At 36.8% G+C, this 23,693-nt stretch overlaps 1 protein-coding gene and 1 long non-coding RNA gene across 2 annotated transcripts in view; one reads left to right on the top strand and one right to left on the bottom strand.

Annotated features, from left to right (window-relative positions):
• Positions 1-20,153, bottom strand: part of LOC134656046 (papilin) — a 143,320-nt gene extending 123,167 nt beyond the window's left edge. Inside the window, exon 1 of the mRNA XM_063511562.1 lies at positions 19,997-20,153. Coding sequence (XP_063367632.1) covers positions 19,997-20,016 — 20 coding nt within the window. The 5' untranslated portion in view covers positions 20,017-20,153. The remainder of the gene's footprint in view (positions 1-19,996) is intronic.
• Positions 20,154-22,154: 2,001 nt separating this feature from the next.
• Positions 22,155-23,276, top strand: LOC134656117 (uncharacterized). Its single transcript, XR_010097477.1, has 2 exons — positions 22,155-22,622; positions 23,017-23,276. It is a non-coding gene; the product is annotated as an uncharacterized LOC134656117 (long non-coding RNA).
• Positions 23,277-23,693: the final 417 nt, after the last annotated feature.

Here is a 23,693-nt window from a genome sequence, read left to right as displayed (position 1 = left end):
TTGTGATTGAAGTGAGTGAAAAATAGTTAAACATTCAACACCTCTTGTTTCACGAGTATTGTTTTATTAAACAATTTACCTACCTACCCATTATCCCCTAACAAAACAGCAGTAATTCAAACCCTTAGGAATTCGTAGAAGATAACCTTACCTTGCGATTACGAACACTAGGAAGAAAATAAAAAAATAGTACTTAAGAAATACAAGTTTGTTAACAAAAGCTAAAATAAATCTTAGTTATAAAGATCACTAATTTTAAGCTGCCTGTCCATTTACATTTAGACTCTACTGCCCACTCCAAAAAGTACAAAATGTACTCACTTTTGATATTTACAAGTACTCGGAGACCAAGAACGCAAGAAGGTAACATTTAGGAAGAAATATGTGGCCAGCAGTAATAGTTAATCACGAGGGATGTGTAGTATGTGTAATCCAGGGAAATTTATGGGATATCGTCAGCCATCGGAGGAAAACAATTATGGTACAAAGTAAGTGCATGCCTGTTACCAAATGTACAAGACATTTGTAGAATCAACTCAAGACTTAAAAGGACTTGGAAGATTTTTAGCATAGAGTTTCGTAAAAACGTGTAAAGTTCTTCGAATTTAGTATGCCCATTGGGTCGTTACCGACCCACTAAATAAAACTCACGCCTACACATTAAAATTAGTAGGAGACCAAAAACTAAGTAGTTCTGGTTTTTTTTTTTTCTATTGTAGAAACTTACTACTGAACTGTATCACTTAGATAACTATCTTTTCTCAAAAATGGACGGCAAAGTCGACGTTGCCGGTTAAAAAATAGGTCGCGAAGTGCGTAGTTTATGGTCAGTCAAAAAATTAAAAAGTTAAAAACATTGCAGTCTTGATTTCGGGAGTGCAATGTTGCATACAAATTCCATTATTTAACAAGTTCCAAACTTTTTAGAACTTTAAATGGCCAAACGATGATCAGCACTTTATTATTATAATGTTGGTACCGCGACTATTTAGGTGTCTCAAATAGGTTGGCGTATTTTCAGCATAGAAATCCACTTTCTTTTTTTTTAAAGCGGCAAAGCAAATCTTTTTAATGGTTTTACTTTTTTCTGTGAAAATTAGAACATTGCTTCTGTAAGATATTTCTATTTCTTGCACCATTTTTGAGAAAAGCACTATATATGACTCGGCTGGAAGGCTACTTGCTGGCTTCGGATTCAATTAAACGGACTCCCAAGGTCGTCCGTTTAAAAATAATCCTCAGCCAGCAAGTAGCTACTTCCGAGCCTCGACAATAATGTACTATTTCAGCTCAGTCTCTAGAAAAAGACTCGGAACTCTGGAGTTCCTACCAACACTAACAATGAACAGTCGCCATCAGATATATCGGAGCGGCCAAAGTGGTCACAATATCTGAACACGCACTCTAACGACCTGACAATAGAGGCGTGTTCAGATATTTGTGAGCCCCTTAGCCGCTCCGATATATCTGATGGCGACTGAACACGGGTCAGGGACCGGGCTGATCTATTTACGCAAATTCAGGAAGACTGCGGCATCGTAAAGCATGCGCGATGCTTTGCGGGTGATTAGTGTATTGTTCTACTACTACGAATAGGGGTGTCAATCTTGACAAACCCAATATGCACATCACGTCGTATTTGACCCACAGTATAAAACTCACTCCTACACATTAAAATTAGGAGGATTACTGGCTGACGGCCTACCAAAAACTAGTAGTGGGTATGATGTGCCGCCGGAAAGTTTCCAAAATTGAGAAATTTCCACATTGAAAAATTTCAAACTTCACATATTTTGTATGGGGATCGAAATTTTACAATACTGAAATGAAGGTTTTCTTTATTTCCTGTGAATTTTTCCTGAAGTGTTCAAAAACTTTTATAAGTTATAACTGCTTGGAAACTTTCCGCAGCTTGCACATGATCTGCCATACCATAAATATGTTATATTTTTATATCATTATGATTCTTTATGAGTTAGTACCAGTAGACTAAATTGTATCCAGAGCTCATCAGGATCGTTTAATAATGTCAAAGTTCGGTTCATATAAGTTGTAAATTTTCATCAACGCATTCACTCATCAATGAAATCATTAACAAAAACAACAAACTGAAAAAGCCATCATTAACATAATCATTCGTTTTTTACCAACCTGTGGCTGTGGCAGCCCTACGCACATGTCATGCACACACGTGCACCCCGGCTGCGCTGGAGTGGACCGAAACTACCGCCTTCGCTTCAAAGGGCGTAAGCGCAATACAGCTCACAACTAGGTACCTAAGAGTCTAGCCAACCATCTCTATCGTGTAGAAATAGTAATTTGAATATTTTAGATGAGAAAGGTAGATTCTTTATAAATATCTTGATGTTGCTCTTTGTTATGACGGGAAAGGGTCACTGTCTTCTTGACTGCGACGTAGCAAAACTATTGAATCATACGGGTAATTACGAGTACTTAGGTACATTACAAACTTTCACTGCGAAATTTATTTTAAAATAAGTTTCCAAACTGTTAAACTAGGTTGTCAAAAATGTTAGCAAAATACGTTTAGCAGTTTTTGCGTAAACCAGTAACAACAACCAAATATGTTTCAAAATACAGACAGAAGTAGCTGAAGTTCTGAATATAGGCAATTAGTTAATGACAATTAATAAAGTTCAAGATAAGTTACTCTATTATACAAGTTCTTACTTTTAGGAATTACTGAAAGTCATTTACATAATGTCAATTTACTCCAAGACGACTACAAAAACTGTATAGCAAAGGCATATATGCTTTTTTGGAATTGTGCAGCAAAATAGTCCCATAGACAACTGTCAAATGCACTCTGTGGAGATTAAACAAATGTTCACACGTCTATTAATACGTGCTTTTGGCGTTTAATACCTTTGAAATAAGATTCAAATTTGTGTAAATAATTTACATGTTTGTCGTATATGTAGATGCGCTTTTTGTTAATTTAAATGCAAGTAATGCGATTGGAGATTGGAGTTTTCTCACGGTAATATGATACCTAAGTTTCTGTTTTTCTAAAGTTAACTGATACTGATAGACTCATACAATACAACAAAACACTATATTACTTGACATAAAGTATGGTTTGAAATAAACCGGTAGAGAGAAAATAGAAGTTACGCTCTTATTTTAAAACGACAAGCTGAAATAACATGAAATTTGGAATAAACATTTAAAGTAACATAGGTACGAGTATATCTGTCTATGTCTGGTATTAGTTTTACTAAGTATAGGTATTGCAACTCGAAGAACTCCCTTCATTTGCTGCAAATGCTGCAATCGGGTAAAACCGTTCATTGACAGGCTAGAGCCAATCGACAAGCTGACCGTGATTGGGCCCTATTATAGGTCGGCGTCAAAGATATCTTAACACTTTTGGACCTTACTCCTTTCTAATAAGGCGAAAAATGTATATGTCGCAGGGAAATGATCAAAACAGAAATTTCAATAAATCTCTAAGGGATATGATCAAATCACGCAGGATGTTAAAATGGCGAATCCATATCATCATTTCCCTAGAAAAATCCAGTCATTTGACCAAATCACCGACTCTGTTTAGTAAAAAGACAAAATCGGCCAATAAACGCGAAACGCTTTTTCATTTCACTAGATTTGTTTAGGAATTTGACAAAATCCCTAACCACGACAGTAAGTTGACGAAACGAACTTAAAAAGTCAACTAGTTTTATCATTTCGCTAAACAGGTTTAGTGAAAGGATAAAGTCTCAACTGGAAGATGGTATATGGTGATTTGATTAAATCTCCGAACGGTTTAGTGAAATGACGAAAGCAAGTACAGAATACAACAGTTTACTCTACAGTTAAGCGATTTGATCAAATCTATGCTAAAGTATGATGCTAACGGTGAAAAGTAAGCTAAGAAAAATCGAAGATGCGGGACCTTTTGCAATATTATAATATTAAATTAAAACATAAAACACGATTGAGTTTACCATATTAAAATCCTTAAACCTATAGCAATTGAGTTTTTATTGATGTTTTTGAAAATAAAAATTCTCATTACTTTAAGCCAACCCGTTAGTTGACTTTTTGAGTTCGTTTCGTCAACTTACTGTCGTGGTTAGGGATTTTGTCAAATTCCTAAACAAATCTAGTGAAATGAAAAAGCGTTTCGCGTTTATTGGCCGATTTTGTCTTTTCACTAAACAGAGTCAGTGATTTGGTCAAATGACCGGATTTTTCTAGGGAAATGATGATATGGATTCGCCATTTTAACATCCTGCGTGATTTGATCATTTCCCTTAGAGATTTGTTCAAATCTCTGTTTTGATCATTTCACTGCGACATATACATATCTTTGACTACGACTGTAGGTCGCGGCTGTCTATAATGACCGTCTTGTTTGAGGCACATGCGTGTAAAATATCAACATCAATAACGGTTATTCATACAATGCAGGTGACGGTTGCAGTGGACAGTGGAAAAACAGTGCGTAAGACGATGCACCTGAGGTTCTTAGTAGATGTTAAAAAATAAAAATGGATAGAAGAAACAGAAAACGTTTATACAAAAATATCTTCGCCATTGACTAAGATATACGGAATTCATTATAAACCATTCGGTTATCACTATCGCAACTGATGACCAGGATTATATAACTCTACATACTTGCATGGTCGTATCAAGATTGAAAAAGGCTATATGACCCCGGTCGTAATTTTGACCGACATTGGCATGTTAATAAGGATGATATGAGAACTGCGCAAATAGCACGTGGATCGAACGAATATACCGCGATATGTTCAAAAAAATTACTCTAGTGAAAACAAAACTAGATATTTTTGCGAACACTCTCATTGTGCTTCAATTAAAGTTTTTTTTTAACAATAAGTCATCCCAGCCCCTCCACCACTTTTCCACTCAATCCTAGCTAAAAGCAGCGACTTGGAAAACGGCAGAGTGAGGAAAATCCACTACAAACGTCAAATCCCTTTCAAAGTACGACGTTAGCTTACATTGCATTTAATTTCCAGCTGAGTTAGGCATGCTGCCGGAAACCGTGCCGGCAGCATGCCTAACTTTTATACTGAGGGAAAACAAGCTTCAAGAACATTTCTATATTATACTAAAGATTTCTGGAAGCATCCCAGCATCTCCACCACTTCTAGAGTGTGCGGAAAGAGAAGAATCGTGGACTGTATGGGGCCCAATACATTTCATGACTCTTCTCTTTCCGCACAGACTCTAACCCTAATAGTCCGGCCAGCCAATTCCGTCACCAAACAGGTGGAAAAATTATGTAGGTGCGTAAGGCCAACTTTTCAAGCATTTTTGAAGTGGGCACTTTTTGAGGTGGGAAAAAAATGATAAACTCGAGACAGCGTAAGGCGATCACGTGACCGTAAGATTTAGATGGCATTTAAATCAATAAAGAAAAACTCAATGACATTACATGAAAAATGTTCTAATCTTGTACGGGCTGAAATACGAGGATCTCACAGTTACATTCTAACTTTATATCACTCAAATATAATTCAATAAAGCTACATCTTGATGAAATCGCTAATAAAAGTGAACTCTAGCACTGGTGAATAAAACTCGAAATATCAGCATGACCAAATATATTTCGATGCGAGGTCTGCAAGGTAACTTTACAATTTCTATTCGAATTTTAAACAACTAACGCTACAAATTTGAATTTCGAATTTTAAACAAGCTCACTGACCAGCAATTTCGGAACTAAAGTTTTTCAATAGAAAGGAGGATGGGTCAATTATACATAGTGCAGCAGATATTTTGGACTAGTCATTGAGGTTTCACTTCTGTCGGCACTCCCGGAGTGCAACCCGTTGTTTTTTTTTATTTCGGGCCATTTTTTTTATGGTTGACAAGACTAAGCCACTAATCCTGCGGGTATGATAGGAGCACTGTGAGTGTGGCACGCGGATGTGACGCTAAGCATCGTGAATGGCGTCGTTAGTGCGCCGGCGCCGCTGTCGGAACACTCGGAACCCGAGCGGGCAAACGAGTTTCAAGAACGCGCCTGAAAAAATCCGTTGTGTACACAAATCTGCGATTCCTGAAATCATTTGTTTGCACTTCATTTCAGATAAAAATTGTAGTCATATGAACTAACATTGAATTCTATATAATTAGTTGAATCAGCTGGGATCGAGTAGGTATGAAATAAAAATAGAACCTTATTGCTTAATTCAGGACAAAATAAATTTAAATGAGCAAAGGGCCTATTGTTGTTTGTGGTATAATATAGTTAATAGACGTGCTCTTAATGTAGTATCCTTTTCTCTTTACTGGTACATATTTTGAAGGACGATTCTTACTTTAGTAGAACTTTAAAAAGCACGAAATAATCAACCTGACTTGGTGATTTAAGACGAAAGACGACGACATCACGTTACTTATCATTACCATTATAGAATATTACGCAATATATAGGAAAATGGGGACTAGGTTTGTAAAGTCGCCGTCATTAGAACTTGCAAACTATGTAAACAAACCGCCATATTGAAATGGTCTCTGAATGATGAATTTACTAGTGATGGGCAAGACTCTTACTTACTACTTTACTAATGTCAAATCATATCGAATAATAAAATACCAAAATTAAAAAACAAGTAGTTACTTATTTATAAATAAAATAAAAATTAATTTGTTTAATCACGATCAGGCGGTCTAGCATGAGTTGCGTTCTCGCGCGCGACTCCATACATCTGGCGCGACTTTAAGTATGGACTCGCACACGAGAACGCAACTCATGCTAGACCGCCAGAAGACAAATTGGTACTTAAGAATGATGTATTGATGTATTTTACAACCGCGGCGGTAGGTACAGAGCGTGAGTTGGGTAGTGTGTAGCGGGTTTATATCACAAACTTTAGTCACAACACTACCCATCATAGACAATTGTAGAATTTAAAAGAAACAAAAACGTCATTCCATCAGGTCCTAATAACCTAACTTATGAAACCATTCTAAACTTTTTATTAAATATCCAAGATACAGTTATATTATATATTTATGTATTTTACGGAACGGACCGTTTCAATAGTGTATAGGTGAACCAGGATCTATTGAGGGTGCGTCATGTTGCGGAATTTCACTGGAACTAATTTTTTCATACTACACTGAATTGTCACCCTATACATGGGAATAACAGCGCCCTCTTGACAATTATCATATATTACTGGTCAGGCTATATATGTGTATAGTTTGAATTGTGTTTGATGGGGTAGTGTGAAAATTCAAGGAGAAACAGTCGCAAAACAAAGTTACATTGTTTGTTTACATAGTTTGCAAGTTCTATTGACGGCAACTTTATGGATGGACGGCCGTCCACTATAGTAGGTACCTACTCTAAAGTCTTTAAACACGTGCCGGTTTTACAGTTCGCATCCACTTCAAACCAGTAAAAGAGAACCACTCTTCCCTGGACGTACTTTACCCAAATACCCCGATTCGTATCCGTAATATAAACACAACCTTGACCGGGTTGGGATAGGCGGACAGGTTTGTCGGTACTACGGATTACGAGCGTGGGGACTGTTGGGAAATTAATCTGATGGATAATGTGATTAATGTGTAGGTATATAAAAATAATAATTGTGTATTTTACTCATAATCAATTTTTGCCACTCGCACACCTGGGGGCCTAGCCAAGATGACAGCCAATGATTCGAACTTTAAAAAATGTCAGACATGGCTCACTCCGCGATTTCGTCGCGTCGCTACAAGTACATGCGGCCCACACCAGTTTTGGTGTCTAGCCATAGTAGTTGCCACGCATCGCTAGGGACCGGACGCCCGCTCGCGCTTGCGTTAAGAGAGTGGATCTTCTGTATTATTATTCTGTAGTACTATTATTTATTCTGTGATAATGTTTGGAAATAGTCACGTGACTTTTCATAGCATATGTCATCCCGGAAATTTTTTTTAAATCGCATTTTGCTCACTGAGTGATACAAAATGAGGAAAATGCGATTTTGCTCACTCAGTGAGCAAAATGCGATTTTGCTGACTGTTTTTAAGTAGCAAAGTACCCTTGTTCGAGCTGCTGAGATGAAAAATTTATTATTGGTATATCTTAAGAAAACATGAGTGAATAGAGGTAAGATGATGAAGAAGGAATACATTTTTCGGGTTCTCTAATATATTCTCACTGCTGAGGTGAAAAGTTTTGTGAACTACACGAGGTCAAAGTTATTTACATCTCGTGCGCTTTTGAGTCCCTTACTACGCTCAAGATTCTAAATTAGATTCACTCGCTACGCTCGTGAATAGAATCTTTCGCTTGCACGGGACTCAAAATAAGCACTCGAAGAAATATCAAACTTTGATCTCTTGTTGTACAAATAACTATTATCATCTTGTCCATACTCCATACGTACGTTTGTCCCTTAGTAACAAATGTATGTGTATCGATGTTTTTCCTGACCGTACGCCGCCCACGCCAGTTTATCGAGCATTAGTGTAATGCCTATTCCCACACTCGCTGCCTCATTAACGAGCCACGATTTAAAACACGACTTCTCCGAAACACGGACCGTCGGGAATCTTACAGGAAAATCTCGGGCAATTCATAAATCCCGGCGAATAGGCTAATTGCTTGATACCTTTACCTTGGTCCAATCGGCTTTTTTATGCTAGTGAAAAAACGGTAAGACTGACATTCTTAACCTTTCATTGACAAAGGTCTTTACAAATGTTTTGCTATAGCACCACTGTTTGGAAATAGTACTATCCCTATCACTACATAGTATAAAACAAAGTCGCTTCCCGCTGTCTGTCTGTCCCTATCTATGCAAGATCTTTAAAACTACGCAACGGATTTTGATCCGGTTTTTAATTAGATAGAGTGATTCAAGAGAAAGGTATAATTTTATTATGTATAATTTGTTAAGACGTGCGAAGCCGGGGCGGGTTGCTAGTCTCGAATAAAGTCAACAGAGGGTTGTTCTGTTTATAAATTCGCACTCCAGGGGCAATTAGTATCCATTCCATTGGATTAGACGTAGAAGTAGTTAAACTTATGTAGCTTCGGAATAAAGAGTGAAATAGGTAGGTACTTAAATACTGAATAAGTTGTGTGCAATTACGGACTCTACGGAGTAACGCTGGAGGTGCAAGCTTCACATGCCCGCTAAAAGCCTCACAAAAGATGATACCGAAGATCGTGCGAAGTGGTGAAGAAAAGGTTGGATGGTGGAAACTGAACTCCAAAATAGCAACTGGAATGAACCCGGTTAAACGCAAGATGAGAGAGAGAAAAAGTAGTAGGTACCTTACCTAGACGGACGAAACCGAAAGAATAATATTCGCTTGGTACCTATTTTATGTCACATCACAGGTAAAGTCTGTGCGGAACTAGAAGAGTCGTGGAAATGTATGGGACCCATACATTCGACGACTCTTCTCTTTCCGAACAGACTCTATCAAATATGTAAGTATGTAACTATAAAAAGTGATTCATTCATACTGCACTGTTTTAATAATTCTTATTCTGTGGTATACCTCGACGATAATGGTTTAATGGTACATAATAAGAAACAAAATTTCAATCGGCCTGCTCGTTGTTCAGACCTTTGATAATAGAGATAAATGAAAAATGGAAGCTCCTTATCGCTTCTCCCATATTTTCTATGAAATAATAACGCCCGTACCAGGATACTAGGGTCGTGAAGATGTTATTTTTAGCAATCCGTCATCACTCCTACCATACCGGCTTTGACATAGTTAACTACCTAATTGTAATCCTTATTGCAATGGGATAAGGTTTACGAAAGGCCAGGCACATTATTGGTAGTACTTAGTAATTTGTCAAGACAACAAGGCTCAGATTATGGTTCCAATGTGGTGCCAACTAGTTGCTGAAAGATTTACGATCTACTTGCAACATTAGGTCCCAACTTACTATTTATGTAGCTTCTGCCCTAAGGGGCACTTATAGGTACTTGTTTTGTGCAATAAAGTGTTTTACTACTACTACTACTAAAACAATCCTCAAATTTTATATTTTTCACCTCAGCAGCTCGAACAAGGGTACTTTGCTACTTAAAAACAGTGAGCAAAATCGCATTTTGCTCTTTGAGTGAGACAAAATGAGCAAAATGCGATTTTGCTCACTGTTTTTAAGTAGCAAAGTACCCTTGTTCGAGCTGCTGAGGTGAAAACTTGATTGTTGGTATATTTTAAGAAAACATGAGTGAATAGAGGTAAGTAATGAAGAAGGAATACATTTTTCGGGTTCTGTAATATGTTCTCACTGCTGAGGTGAAAAGTTTTGTGAACTACACGAGATCAAAGTTATTTACTTACATCTCGTGCGCTTTTGAGTCCCTTACTACGCTCAAGATTCTAAATTAGTATAATCTTTCGCTTGCACGGGACTCAAAATAAGCACTCGAAGAAATATCAAACTTTGATCTCTTGTTGTACAAATAACTATTTACATATTTTTTTCTTATGAGGGCTATGAAATGAGGCTTGAATTGAATCATGTCTTTTTTTCGAATCATGGTCCGTTAAAGGGTTAAACTAAAGCTAGTTATCTGACTCATCTATGTATGTGTTTGTGGGATATAAGAGTGTCAGTGACAGAAGGAAGGAAGAATTCCAACTGCTTCCGACATACTCGTAGGGGTAGCAACCTAAGCAAGTCTAGGTCACACCTCAGAAATCTAAATGTCTACACAGACTAACACTAAGCTGACTTGTTCGTACCTACGTTACTAGGCTCCCAGACACGCCTGGAGGTCCACAAGCACTAGACTCGGAATACAAGCACTACACACACTCGCAGGACTCACACATTAGACCAGCCAGTCATTGGTAATTTACGCAAGCGCGGATGGGTAGCAAAAAACTTGGCCCGTAAGTGTAGTAGATAGTGCCGGTTTCATTGAGTTTACTACCCATAAATAATCATACTAAGTACCTATATAGCTTACTAGCTTCTGCCTGCGAGTTCGTCTGCGAGTCGTCGTCGAGTGATTTCGTGTAAAATATATACATACTATCTTTCCCTGGACTCAGACCAAATTGCCAAATTTATTTAATCTATAGATAACAGACAATCATAGAGGTTTACTTTTGCACATAAAATATTAGTATTAGGGATGTATAGTCCCCTACAATAATCTCTTACACAACGAAGCTCGCAAACCTATCTGACATATGCTCTTATGGTTCTACAAATAGATTATGTCAGATATTCTGCACGCCTCGGTTTACAAGATATTATTCTAGGTGACTGTGCCTGCAGAAATCAGTTAATACTTAGTTCTGAAATTAAAGTAATACTCGGAGCAACAGATGAGAATAGCCTTCTCGAACAATAAGCGCTAGCGAAAGGGGTGCTTTCAACTTTCTTGAAGTTAAGTATTTGTTGTCCCATTGTCTAGAATACATTCATAGAGTCACAGTAGTATTTTAAACAATTGAACATGGCATTTAACCATAGGTTATGTTATGAATGTCTTAGCTTTAGAAATCATCCTCGATTTTGGTTAGTAAATAAGTTGCACTGAGCGACAGAAAGTAGCTTCTGAGAGTTCTGAGTATTTACGAAATATATCTGCTAAGAATATAATTTTACAATCAACAACTAGTATGGTCAATTAATAAGTTCCTTCCTCTAATATTAGGGGATACTTTTATACCACTCGACATGTCTCGCAGTAGCGTCAATACGACTTGTATTGCTGTAGTTTGTTCTTAAAACTATTTACCCCAGTTATTTTATTGATATGGCAGATCTAAATTTTAAATATGTCAATAAATGGTGGAATTATACGTAAGTAAAAGTGTTTATGTTCCTAGGAGATCTATCCGCTTGGCTTATACCAATTTTACGAAGCACTAATCCAAGTACGTTTAATCCTGAAGGGACCATAAAACGTGCGTCACATACCCGCTTTTTCAACCTAACAAGAAAAGGAAAGCAAATGAAACGGGACTGGCGTCACAAAAACAAACAACCGCCGAAATTGAAAGCGAAATCTCAAGGAACCCAACTCAGGCGCAGGGTAGGTACAGTCAGCAGCAAAATCCTTATGTGAGCACTTTGCTGGCAGTACTGGAAAATCTTAGTGTTTCTGCTTTGTAAGTTCATCTGAATTCATATGTATGTGTATGTATATATATATATATATATATATTTATTTGTGTATGTTTATGTCTGTGTAGTTCTTATGATTGTATTGTGTTCGTACAGGTACGTAATTGTATCATCTATACCACAATTTTTTGCACCGCCTACAACTTATCTGCTTTGCCTAAAGGTTGACTGGTAGAGAATGCCTTATGGCATTAAGTTCGCCTTTTGTACAGTGTGTTTTCTTATGTGCAATAAAGATTAAATAAATAAATAAAAGTAACAATAAAGTCGCGTCAACATCATTTTGAACTTCTGCTGCTGACTGTACATTACCACTATGCCAATCTAGCAAGTCGAATGCTCTGCCGAACCTAAAGTCCATCTAAGCTAACTTTGCACCGATTTGAAAAGAACAAAGTGAGGAAGAGTCATTATGAACGTCACATTTTCTTTGAAATTTGACATTCCAGACTTTGTCATTGCAAATATCATGCAGAGTTCGCTTGGTCCGTCTCAATGTAACTGCCACGGAATGGGAACTGCGAGCACGAAATTTCTACATCATCATATCACAATAATTGGAAAGCACACATAAGCAATTCACGCGTTACTATTTTTTTTTTCAAAAACTTTATCTCATTATTTTACGTAGGTACCAGAGCGCGCATAATTCGGACGTATCCCTTTTTACCCCACACGGGTCCGCCTAACAAGAAACCGGAGCTGACGCCAGCGACAAACGGGATCGGCGTCACAAAAACAAACAACAGCCGAAATTGAAAGCGAAATCACAACGAACCCGACTCAGGCGCAGGTCGCATTCCCAATGGCTAAGTAGTTATAAGTACCGAGTCGCGCGACTTGGCAAACCTTGTACCTAACGAGATCTCGGGTCGTATCACAATCACAAGTCATTGTTTGCTATTGTAGAGCGCAATTAAGAGCCAACATTAAGATAATTAACATAAATTTAAATAACATAAAAAACATAAATTAAGGGCCGGATTAAGCATGTCGGGGCCCCTAGGCAGTGCAATGCTCGGGGCCCCCGTACAGTTAATTCTGCATACATAAGTTCAGTTGTTCAGTACAGGCAAGTAAGTTTGCGGTTTTAATTTCAACCTTCAGGTGTCGGTTGAGCCGATCTGAACATGCCGAATGTTTTTTTCGCTCTTGCGTGGACATAAAGGTTTTTTATATTAGTTTTTGCCGATTTCTCCTTGCGTCCAGTGTGGGGAGAGCTCTTTTTTCTCAATAAGTAGTTAAATATTTTGCGAGGCTGAACAGCGATTGTCCGACCATAGGTATGAGCCACATGATTAAAATGAACCTAATAATAAACATTTTACATGTGTTTAAATGATTATTCATTAACCAGTCAAACTAGCATGTAAGTACAGGGTAAATCGGAAAAGCAATAAAAATCGCGAGCGCAGCGAGCGCGAAATTTTTTGTGAAAAAATTGTGAAAGCGTGTTAAAAAGGTCTAAAAATCCGAAGTTACCCAGTGAGGTGAGCTTTCATGCGAGGTCAAAGCCGTGCTTCAGGATAAGCTCAGCTAGATCACAGACGACAACCAATGTCCATTGTATTAATAAGCGAGACCGCAGGCCGAGCTTGGCACAGCGAGGCCAAAGGCTAAGCTGAAGAAGAGATTTGGTAGGCGAACCAAAAATAGAGGTAAAAAGTGAGGCTGAAGGTCGAGCTCAGCAATCTCCACATACTTAACAAGCCCGAAGCGTACTTAATCAGCTAGGTAAGCTTTCATGCGAGGTAAAAGGCTAAGCTTCTGAAATCAATGAATCAAAGCAGCGCTCTGATACGAACCAATCGTCAAATGTTACTCAACAATAATATATGTGTCATACAAGAGTTACTCGGAGGGCCGAAGTTTCATTAAGGAGGTTTTAGGCCCTCGGGAGCCTGAAATTCGAGCTCGATTTACAGACTTTAAAAGCTGTAAAATAACATAATTTACATAATCATTTGATGATTGTGTGTCTGAGAAACTGATATTGGACATTAGGTATAAGTAGGTAACATAAAAAAATATTTATGAATTTTGGCCATATGCCAAACTTGGCAAACACATTTTTTTTGGCGCGCGCGGGGCCGCCGGGGCCCCCTAGCCGAGGCGGGGCCCCCTATCCGAGGCGGGGCCCATAGGCAGTTGCCTACTCTGCCTTAGGGTTAATCCGGCCCTGAACAGGAGTGGTCATTTCTCCATACAAACGTACCCGACTATTTCCTCCGTGGGTTTTGAAGCTAGAGCAATGATTTTTTTAACACAGATTAATATTGTCAATATCTGTGTCGGACCGTTTTGCTTTTTTTTTAATTTTTGTTTTTTAAGGCGCTAGAGCCCTTCAAAAATGGCCTAATTAACTATGCCGCAATGAGAGGCGTGGTATTCAAAACTGATATCAATTAGCCAAAAAAGCAAATTTCATAATCATTTAGAGTTCCAAATTTGGTTTCGATTGGTTAAGTTTTGGAGGAGGAAACAGTCGAGTACGAAATCTCGATTTTTGAGATTTTTACGCAGGATTTTTCGCCTTGTCCTTATCGCACTAGTTTTAGGAGCCGCTTCCGTTAGCGAGACGGGTATATTTACCTAAAAAATTTAAATCTCAGCTCCTGTTTCGTCTTAAGCGGTTAAGCCATTAACCTTGTGCCAAATTGTACTGGTAACCATGGTAACTCCAGGTTTAACCGGTTAATTCCGGGTTAGCGGAATAGTGCAAATGGGACTAATGTGTTCGGCTTTCTTAGGGCCACTTGCACCATCCCACTATCCGAGGTTAAGCCGTTAAACCGTTTAATTCTGTATAAAATTGTACTGGTAACCATAGTAATCCCAGGTTTAACCAGTTAACCCCGGGTTAGTGGAACGGTGCAAGTGGCGCTTAGAGTTGTCTCGATGAGTATTCGTTGGCTCTTGAAAATAAAGTAGCGTCAGCGATTAAAGCTTAATATCAAAAATGAAAATATTCACAAGAAACTTATTTTTCGAGAATTCGTTCATACGAATTCTCCTATTAAGAATTGGCGAGACCTATCCACCAATTCGCCAATTCTTAATAGGATAAGCAATGTACCTATTGAATAACTATTTACTTAATCTCAGCATTGGACTCGCGGCTTACATCTAGGTAAGCAATTGGAACACCCCGGGCTACTGTTTGCAAAAACAATAACGTATAATTTAAAATTGAACCTAATCCTAATGGGATTAGAACAAGTATTAGCTTGCAGCATGTTACAGTTTGCAGTTATCTAAATCTTTAAAACGTTTAATTATACGAAGCTTGTTCAGGGTTGCCGGACAAAGGATGTGCCGATAACGAGGCTAATTTTATATTTTAAGCTGTTTTTTTAATAAAATAACGAATGTCTAATCTACTACCTACCCAATCTGACGGGTTTTGTTAAATAGTCGGATTGAGCAGATTGGGTAGTGATTGCAAATTGGAAAATTAGACGGAGTTTGGTAAAAACTCGGAATAATAAACCAACAGGAACCGCCATTAACAGGCGTTCCCCTCTGCCAAAAGTCGGCGGCCGCCGGTCAAGGAGGTTATATAAAACTAGTTGCCATACGTCATACGCCATTCAGCAAACGTCAGTCTAAGCGGAATGTTAGGAGCAGAAAATGCCGAATTGTAGCGTTTTCTCCTGTAAAAACCGATCGGAAACATCTAGCGTACTTAAAAAACACGTTTCTTTTCATATGTAAGTACTATTACATGTAAATATTATGAAATAGTGCACTAATTTAGCAAAAAACTAAAAAACATTGTCAATCTGAAAGTGATACCACTTCATGGTACTAGATCTAATTTAGGGTAAAATTTAAAGAAGACTTTCTAAATATTCATTAGGTATACCTAACTTCTAATTTGCGTTGCTTATTGTTATATAATTTATATAACACATTATTTTTCTATAACACCTTATTTTTATATCAACATAATCCATTCAATGAAATAAATAGTATAAATCATAAATAACATAATAAGTATTACCGATATAGGGTCATTGTGCAGTTTCCGTCCATGCTCTAGGTAGTCTCTAGTTTTCGTCCACATGACAGATTAGCAAATTACATATTTGATATTTAATTTGCTACTTGCCAAATACATTTTTTATGTAGATAGATATATTGTCTCGACATTAAGGATTGCATTAAGTCCAAATTTGTGCAGCAATGTAGATTTATATTCAATTTCGTCAAGTGGACGAAAACTAAAGCTGGTCGAAAACTAAGGCACCTACCCTACTACTGTTTGAAAATTCATTTTTTCTTAGTTTCTATCGTATATTTTTTATTTTACATGTCCAATGTTTGTATTGTAATTTATTTATTTTAAGGTATTTACTGCCGTCATTTTCCATAAATAGGCACTTTTAATTTATTACTCTGGTATCACTCTACCATAGTTAGTGATGGGACACCATAAAAACCAATATCGATAAAATCTATATGAACATTATAAATATATTGTTATTTTGATTTATTTTTTTAGATTTCCAAAAGATGCAATAAATTTTAAACATAAGCAGTTTTCAGCTTATCAAGCCATCGAAAACCTAAAAATATTGCAATATCAGTCACGTTTTAAATATCTAAGAACTGCATAAGTAAGTTTGTAATTCCATATAAATATATGCTATTACAAAGTTACTGTTGCAGTTCCTACAAATAGTAGGTAAAGTAAAGGTACACTACGATGTATGTACGATGTGAGTATGAATAAAGATGTGTTTAGTTATGATATGTGTATACATAGTATGAAAGAAGGACTGTCTACAAAAAGAGATGAGATCCCATCAAAAACATTACATGTAAAAAGGTGCAAGTCTCGCAACGCTTCTACTACAAAAAAGTGTTGACATGTAATGCTAATGTGAAACCAAGTCGGTTATTTTAATCAGTGCCAGGGGGTGTTAAAACCGTATCAATAAGATATCTTTAATTTGTAATACATATCATGACTTGGCAATCGCACATAATGCTTTACTCTTACCGTACTCGTAAATATATGTAATGCTCAAACTGCAACTAGCGTTATGTTCAAATTAGAATTATTTTTAATAGGTGACGATAATCCTTATGTCATTATGCAGCCGTGCGATGGCCAAGTCATGATACGTATTACAAATTAAAGATATATTATTGATACGGTTTTAACACCCCCTGGCACTGATTAAAATAACCGACTTGGTTTCACATTAGCATTACATCTCAAAACTTTTTTGTAGTAGAAGCGTTGCGAGACTTGCACCTTTTTACATGTAATGTTTTTGATGGTTATAATTGACTAAAGAAGACAGTTAAAATTCAGTCAATAAAATATCGACAATATTATCGACAAGTCCCTCGCACTTCTACGTTTACTTAGAACTGACATCATCTCGTTCACGGACAGGGTTGTCTGTGTTTGTTCTTGTATTTGTGTGAATATAGTTTATGCTAGTGTTTGATAATTTTGTCGTGTGCGTGTGTAGCGACGCATGCAAAAAATGCATTAGTGTTTACATTATTTGTGTGCGTTCCTCGCCCCCCGCGCCGAAAACGGCAGAATTTTTCACATAGAAATTAGTGCGTGTCACCACTCCATATTGGATTATTACTCCGAGGGTAAAAAGGATATAAATATACCTATTCAAAGATTTGGCATTTCGATGACTTAAGTGATTGATAGAAAATTAACAAGGCACACAGGCCAATTCAAACTTACAATGCAAGTGCAATTCACTCGCACATGTATTGGCGTGGACATCATTCTGATGTCAGTGTACGTTCGGCTCTTTTGGAATTAAATTGGCAATTTAATCCACTCGTCATTTGCAAAGTACACCTTAGTACCAACCCTATCCTTTCTTCTCGTACAAAACCAGCAATGAATGAATGCATGAAGCGACAGAATTCCGCCGTAAAGGAACAATAGTTTAGTTTTAATCTTGCCTTTTTATTTTATTTTTTTTTACTTGGATCCTGTTTACCTCCACCTTACCCGTGACGGCCCACTGAGAACAACGAAAATCTTTCTGCCTCTCTATCGCTCTTGCATATTTGAGAGATAGAGATAACAGACTAACGAACGTAGTAGTGGTTCGCGGTAGGCCTGGCCGTCGGCTGACATGACAGCTATAGCAATTTGCGTGAGATTCGGATCTGCGTAAAGTACCTTTAAAGTTTGATGTAGGTAGTACCTTGTCGGTTTAAGCAAATTTTACAAGGGTCTTGCTTCTTCGTCTTTAATTAATCCAGGCAAAGCAAAAAACTCTAATTTAGAGTAAACGGACAAATTGTGATATTTTTGTATACTTTTTTTCGTTGAGAATGGGTTAAAAAATCGACAACAAATTTAAAATCGGCCCTAATAATGTTATGCAAGGTTTCAAACGTGTTTTAAATATAGCGAGTATTTATAATTCTAATAATACATAGTAGAGTCAACGAAGGATTCTAAGATGGAATCACAAGTGAACTGAGTTGGTAGAGCAGTTTATAGCTTACTAAAAAAAATACTTTACTGAAAATAATCTGCGTAACTGCTGCGAATGCTCTTTGAAGTAAGTGTGCAGATACTTTTGAGCACTTAATATTCAAAATTGCCGGAAAATCGTTTCACGTCTACTAATTATATATGTAGGTCCTTAGGGCTCGGAGCTTTCGTATTGATCTTATAAGTACAACATTAAAATATGAATTGAACAACTTAATACATAATTTAAACATAACTTTTCAAGCGATTTCGGTGCAAAGATAAAAACAGACACAGTCGCTCCCCAAAATGCCTAATTAGAACTATGTCGTAATATTTGATCGTAAATCAAGTGATGCATTGAAACTAAATCTTTACTGTGACAAGGTTCCACGCCATTGCCCGCCTTACTCGTGTAAGTTCGCGAAATTGCTTTTCGTAAAAGTATAAACGGGGTGAATGACCTGTCATTAATTAGACTGAAATAGAGGATTGCAATAAACTGTAAACACAGTAAAGTTATCTTGAGATCATAGGCTGGGTGGTATTAAAAGTTTTACGATAACATTACAACTGGAATTGTTTTTGCTAAAAAGTTTGTTTAAAGAAGTCAAAAATACGATACCTATTCGAATGTACGAAAAGATAATAAAAAATTACGAGATGGGTACTAGGCAACCAAATAACTTCAGTGTCTGTTCATTTTTTTTGCCTGAGGACGATTTAAGCTACAAAACCTTTAAAACTAGAGAACCTTAAAATGCCAAAAATGGATGGATATTGTTAGTGGTACTGAAATACATTATTTTATTGAAAATTGCAATTATATTAACGCCTTTCATAATCTTATGTGCAATCAACACTGCCAATTTACCATTGCCTCTTCAAATAAAACAGGAACTTATAGTAACGATCATTTCAAAAACTTTATATTATCTTTTAATTTCTGAATGAAACTCCTATTTCTTTATCTATACTATTGTTATATGAGTAGTTTGTAAAATAAATTGTAGGGCTCAATTTGGAACCAATAATATTTCGCGCACAAATCTATTATGTACAAAAAATGCCGGTCGCGGTAATGAAGTTCAGGACATTAAAAATCATTAGTCATTTTTAACAATATTAAAACAAGATCCGTGATTTCTAACTATATTTTTTACAATTTAAAAACAATATCTGTGATTTCTAAACGACTACTTGCCTAAGCAAAAGTATACTTCAGATTAGTTGCAGATAAATATCTAAATACACCAACTAAGTATGTATTCGTTAATTAAAAAATATACACGAACTCCCTACCCGAAAATGCAACTTTAAATTACTTATTTAAAAACCTATTAAATAACCACTAATTAATTACCAAAAAATCACCACTATAAATTACCACCAAAAATAAAAGTTAATGCAAAACTCACCTCAAACTAAAACACCCCATGTTGACCCTTACAGCATGCCAAACACACACACACTCACTTTCAGTTCGTACACCCTGCGCGCCGGCGCGCTTTAGACTGACTGTGGTGGCTGGACCCGGCGCTCGCGCAGCCTCGCATCCCCACTCCTGAAAACCGCCACTGAATGAGCTTTCGGGGCGGCGGCCACGTGACTGATAACTTAGCTGGATTACGTGGGTTGAAGTTTTATGCTCTGGTTTCCTAGGATAGCGGTGCCGTCATATAACGGCCGTCATACAAATACTACGACATCCATATTTAGCCGTATTATTTAGTATGGAGACGGCCGCTATATGACGGCACCGCTATCCTAGGAAAACCGATCTTTAGTGTAAGTAGTTACAATGTGAGGGACTGAAATGTTATCTGAAAGCACATGGCTTTGCCTCTTTCTCTAACTTTCTTATGTATGACACGAAGTTAAACCATCAAACTTATACAACATCTAATTGAATATCTCCCACGAGGGTGGCATTCCATTACCAAGCAGAGATATACTTTGAATTAGATAGTTCCACTTCAAAAGTATCTGCAACAGTTTAATGATTCTATATATACTTGTAGAGACATATTATTATCTCAAAATTGTAGATCCTTTTAACGCAAAGATCTGATACGCTACTTTTGATACTTATTTACTACTGTAGGACCTGGAGCGTATAAAAAAAAACTAAAAGTACTAACAATTTTACGAGTTTAAATAAATTTCTTGCGTGCTTAACTTAAATTTAATATGTACACATATGCAACAAAGTTCCTTCAAATATCAGAAAATGGAATCATGTTTAGATATTTTTGAACACACACTTTTGCGTAGGTACATATATTTGATAGCATTTGTGCCTATTAATAGTATGTACTACAATAAAATGATAAATGGGTTTCATTGACATTAAATTCGTTATCGCCACGAGCGGAAACGTTACATGCATGAGTAGACTCGAAATATGAAAATGTTTTGCAAACCTACTGAAACATACGTACCTACAGAAAATTAAAACCCACCAAAAACGTTTTCATGTAAAATGATGCCAAGACGAGACCATAATATGGTTCGCACTGTCAAAAAGTTATCAGATCTCATGTAGAGCCAAGCTTCTAACTCTACACGCCCTAATTCTACAATCTACAAGCCCTAACTTCACAAGCTCTACGCCGCAATCAAAATACCTATGTGGGTTGGCCGTTTCGCTACCATCACATGGGCGGAAAATGAAAAATGTTACACTGTTCATTACTTTTCTGTTATGCAATAATTCTGGTTGTAACGAAAGATTTTGAGCCATTCCTATCGTGCGATCAGAGAAATATTGATATGTAGCGGCTCTTAAATTAACAGGTTCTATTTTTATTATAACTGTAATAAAAGTCACTGGAAATTAGGGTTTGGTGATGATGAAACATACCTACTTTACCTATAAAGTAGATTAGCAGGTTTCAGCCTATTCCGCCTACTAGCGTTTTTCTCGAACAACGAACTAAATAGGTAGATAATTTTATCGAAAATGCAGCGATTGCTTTGAGTTTCAGCAATAATAAAATCGGATGGTTTTTTCCTACGATTGAAAAACAAAGACATATACGCTCGTGGACGGATTAGTCCCTACTATGACGGAATTACCCACATTGACCTTACTTACGACAATCTCCGCTCCGACAAAACATTCTTATCGCAGACCTCGCTTTTCGATCGTTAATAGGTACATCGTATGATCGTACCGAGAACCTTTCAAAGTATTCTTTTTAGGGTTCCATAGCCAAAGGGTAAAAGTAAAAACGAGACCCTATTACTAAGACTCCACTGTCCGTCTGTCTGTCACCAGGCTGTATCCCATGAACCGTGATAGCTAGACATTGAAATTTTTACAGAATAGATAATGTATTTCTGTTGCCGCTATAACAACAAATACTTAAAAGTACGGAACCCTAGGTGGGCGAGTCCGATTCGCGCTTGTCCGGTTTTTTCTTACATATATGTTTATCAAATTTCAGATATCCGAACATTTACTTGATCTAGAATAGGAAAATTGTAAGTTCGTGGCTAACAGTCGCTAGCTTTATCATAAATACATGTGACAAGTGAGTGTCATTATGACATCCTAATATTTTTTTTTTTTTTTTTTAAACAGTTATGGCCTGGATGCGAGTCCTTTAAGCCAAGTCTTTGTTTTGCTATTTTTAAAACACTTCATTTAAAGAGTTAAATGGCAGAGAATGCACTAGTAATTTTGTTAAAACACTTCACTTTAAATCTTCAACGCTGTATTTTTGATATACTTGTATAACGGAACGTAACTGTCAACGTTTTTAAGAATGTCGTTGAGGCGGCGGGGGACATTATTATCAAACACTTCACTTAATTCACTTGCAAGGATGAGTCTTTCAAACGCAAACACTTGGCATTTAAATATAAGGTGTTCAACATCTGCAATGCTACCATTCTGGCAGTGAGGACATGTACCATCGGCTATAATCGAAAATCTGGCTAAGTGCGCTGGTGCACAGTTGTGACCAAACCTCAATCTATTGATTGTGGTAATAAAGCTACGACTTCCTATCTTTATCTTCTCATACCAAGGCTTTCCAGGTAAGTCGGTTTGAATACTAGCGTACCATCTTCCTTTTGTCTCTCTATCTTTAGTCCATATATCTATCCACATCTTCACAACATCAGTCTTAACAGAAGCTTGACAATCAGTTAGTGGAATTCTAGTACTACATCTTACATCTAATTCGTTAATACCTAAATAAGCAGCTTTATCTGCAGCTTCATTCCCTGTTATACCAGTATGGGATGGAATCCACATAAAGTTTATATTTACATTAATGTTTTTCAATTGTAATAACATCTTTTTAATTTTATACAAGATAAAATTATCTTTATAATGCAATTGATTATTCTGTAATCCATAGATTAAGCTAAGTGAATCAGTGAAAATAAAGAAATGCTTATATTCTGACACTCTTATTATAACTTTCAGGGCTTCAAATACAGCATACGCTTCAGCCGTAAATATGGAACATAAATCGTGCAACCTAAAGCTCTGTACAAATTTAGTTTGAGGATCATACACGGCACTTCGGACATGAGACTCCGCTTTACTACCATCTGTGTATAACTTATAGTAATTGGGAATTTGTGACAAGAAATGTAGAAAGTCAGTATTATTATTGATAGATTTTGTGCATACTGTAATGTTTAAAAGTTTACTATTAAAGCTATCTTCATAACATGGCCAAATTTCATTTTTATATATATTACAAAACTTAGCTTCCACCTGTAAGAGTAATGCTGTTAACTTAGGGATCCTGGGATGACCCTTTATACTTCTTATTACACTTTGATTATCTTTAGCATATATCTTAATTAAATATCTATAAGCTAACAACACCCATCGAACAGGTAAAGGCATTGTTTTAGTCTCTACTTCCATTGCTTTTATAGGGGTTGAACACATTGCCCCTGATATTATTCGCATTGCCTTATTTTGAATTATTTCTAATTTATGTGTGTGTTCAGTATTCATATGTACAAGAAAACTATAGTCAAAGTGACTTCTGACAAGGGTTTTATACAGTAAGGATAGTACTTGAGGGTCTGCGCCCCAAGAGATACCGGCAAGACATCTCATAACATTTAAACCTCTAACAGAATTAG

This window comes from Cydia amplana, chromosome 17 (genome assembly GCF_948474715.1).
Source record: "Cydia amplana chromosome 17, ilCydAmpl1.1, whole genome shotgun sequence".
NCBI classification, from domain to species: Eukaryota; Metazoa; Arthropoda; class Insecta; order Lepidoptera; family Tortricidae; genus Cydia; species Cydia amplana.
The sequence above is the reverse complement of the archived record's forward strand: the minus strand, read 5'-3'. Positions and strand labels throughout refer to the sequence as shown.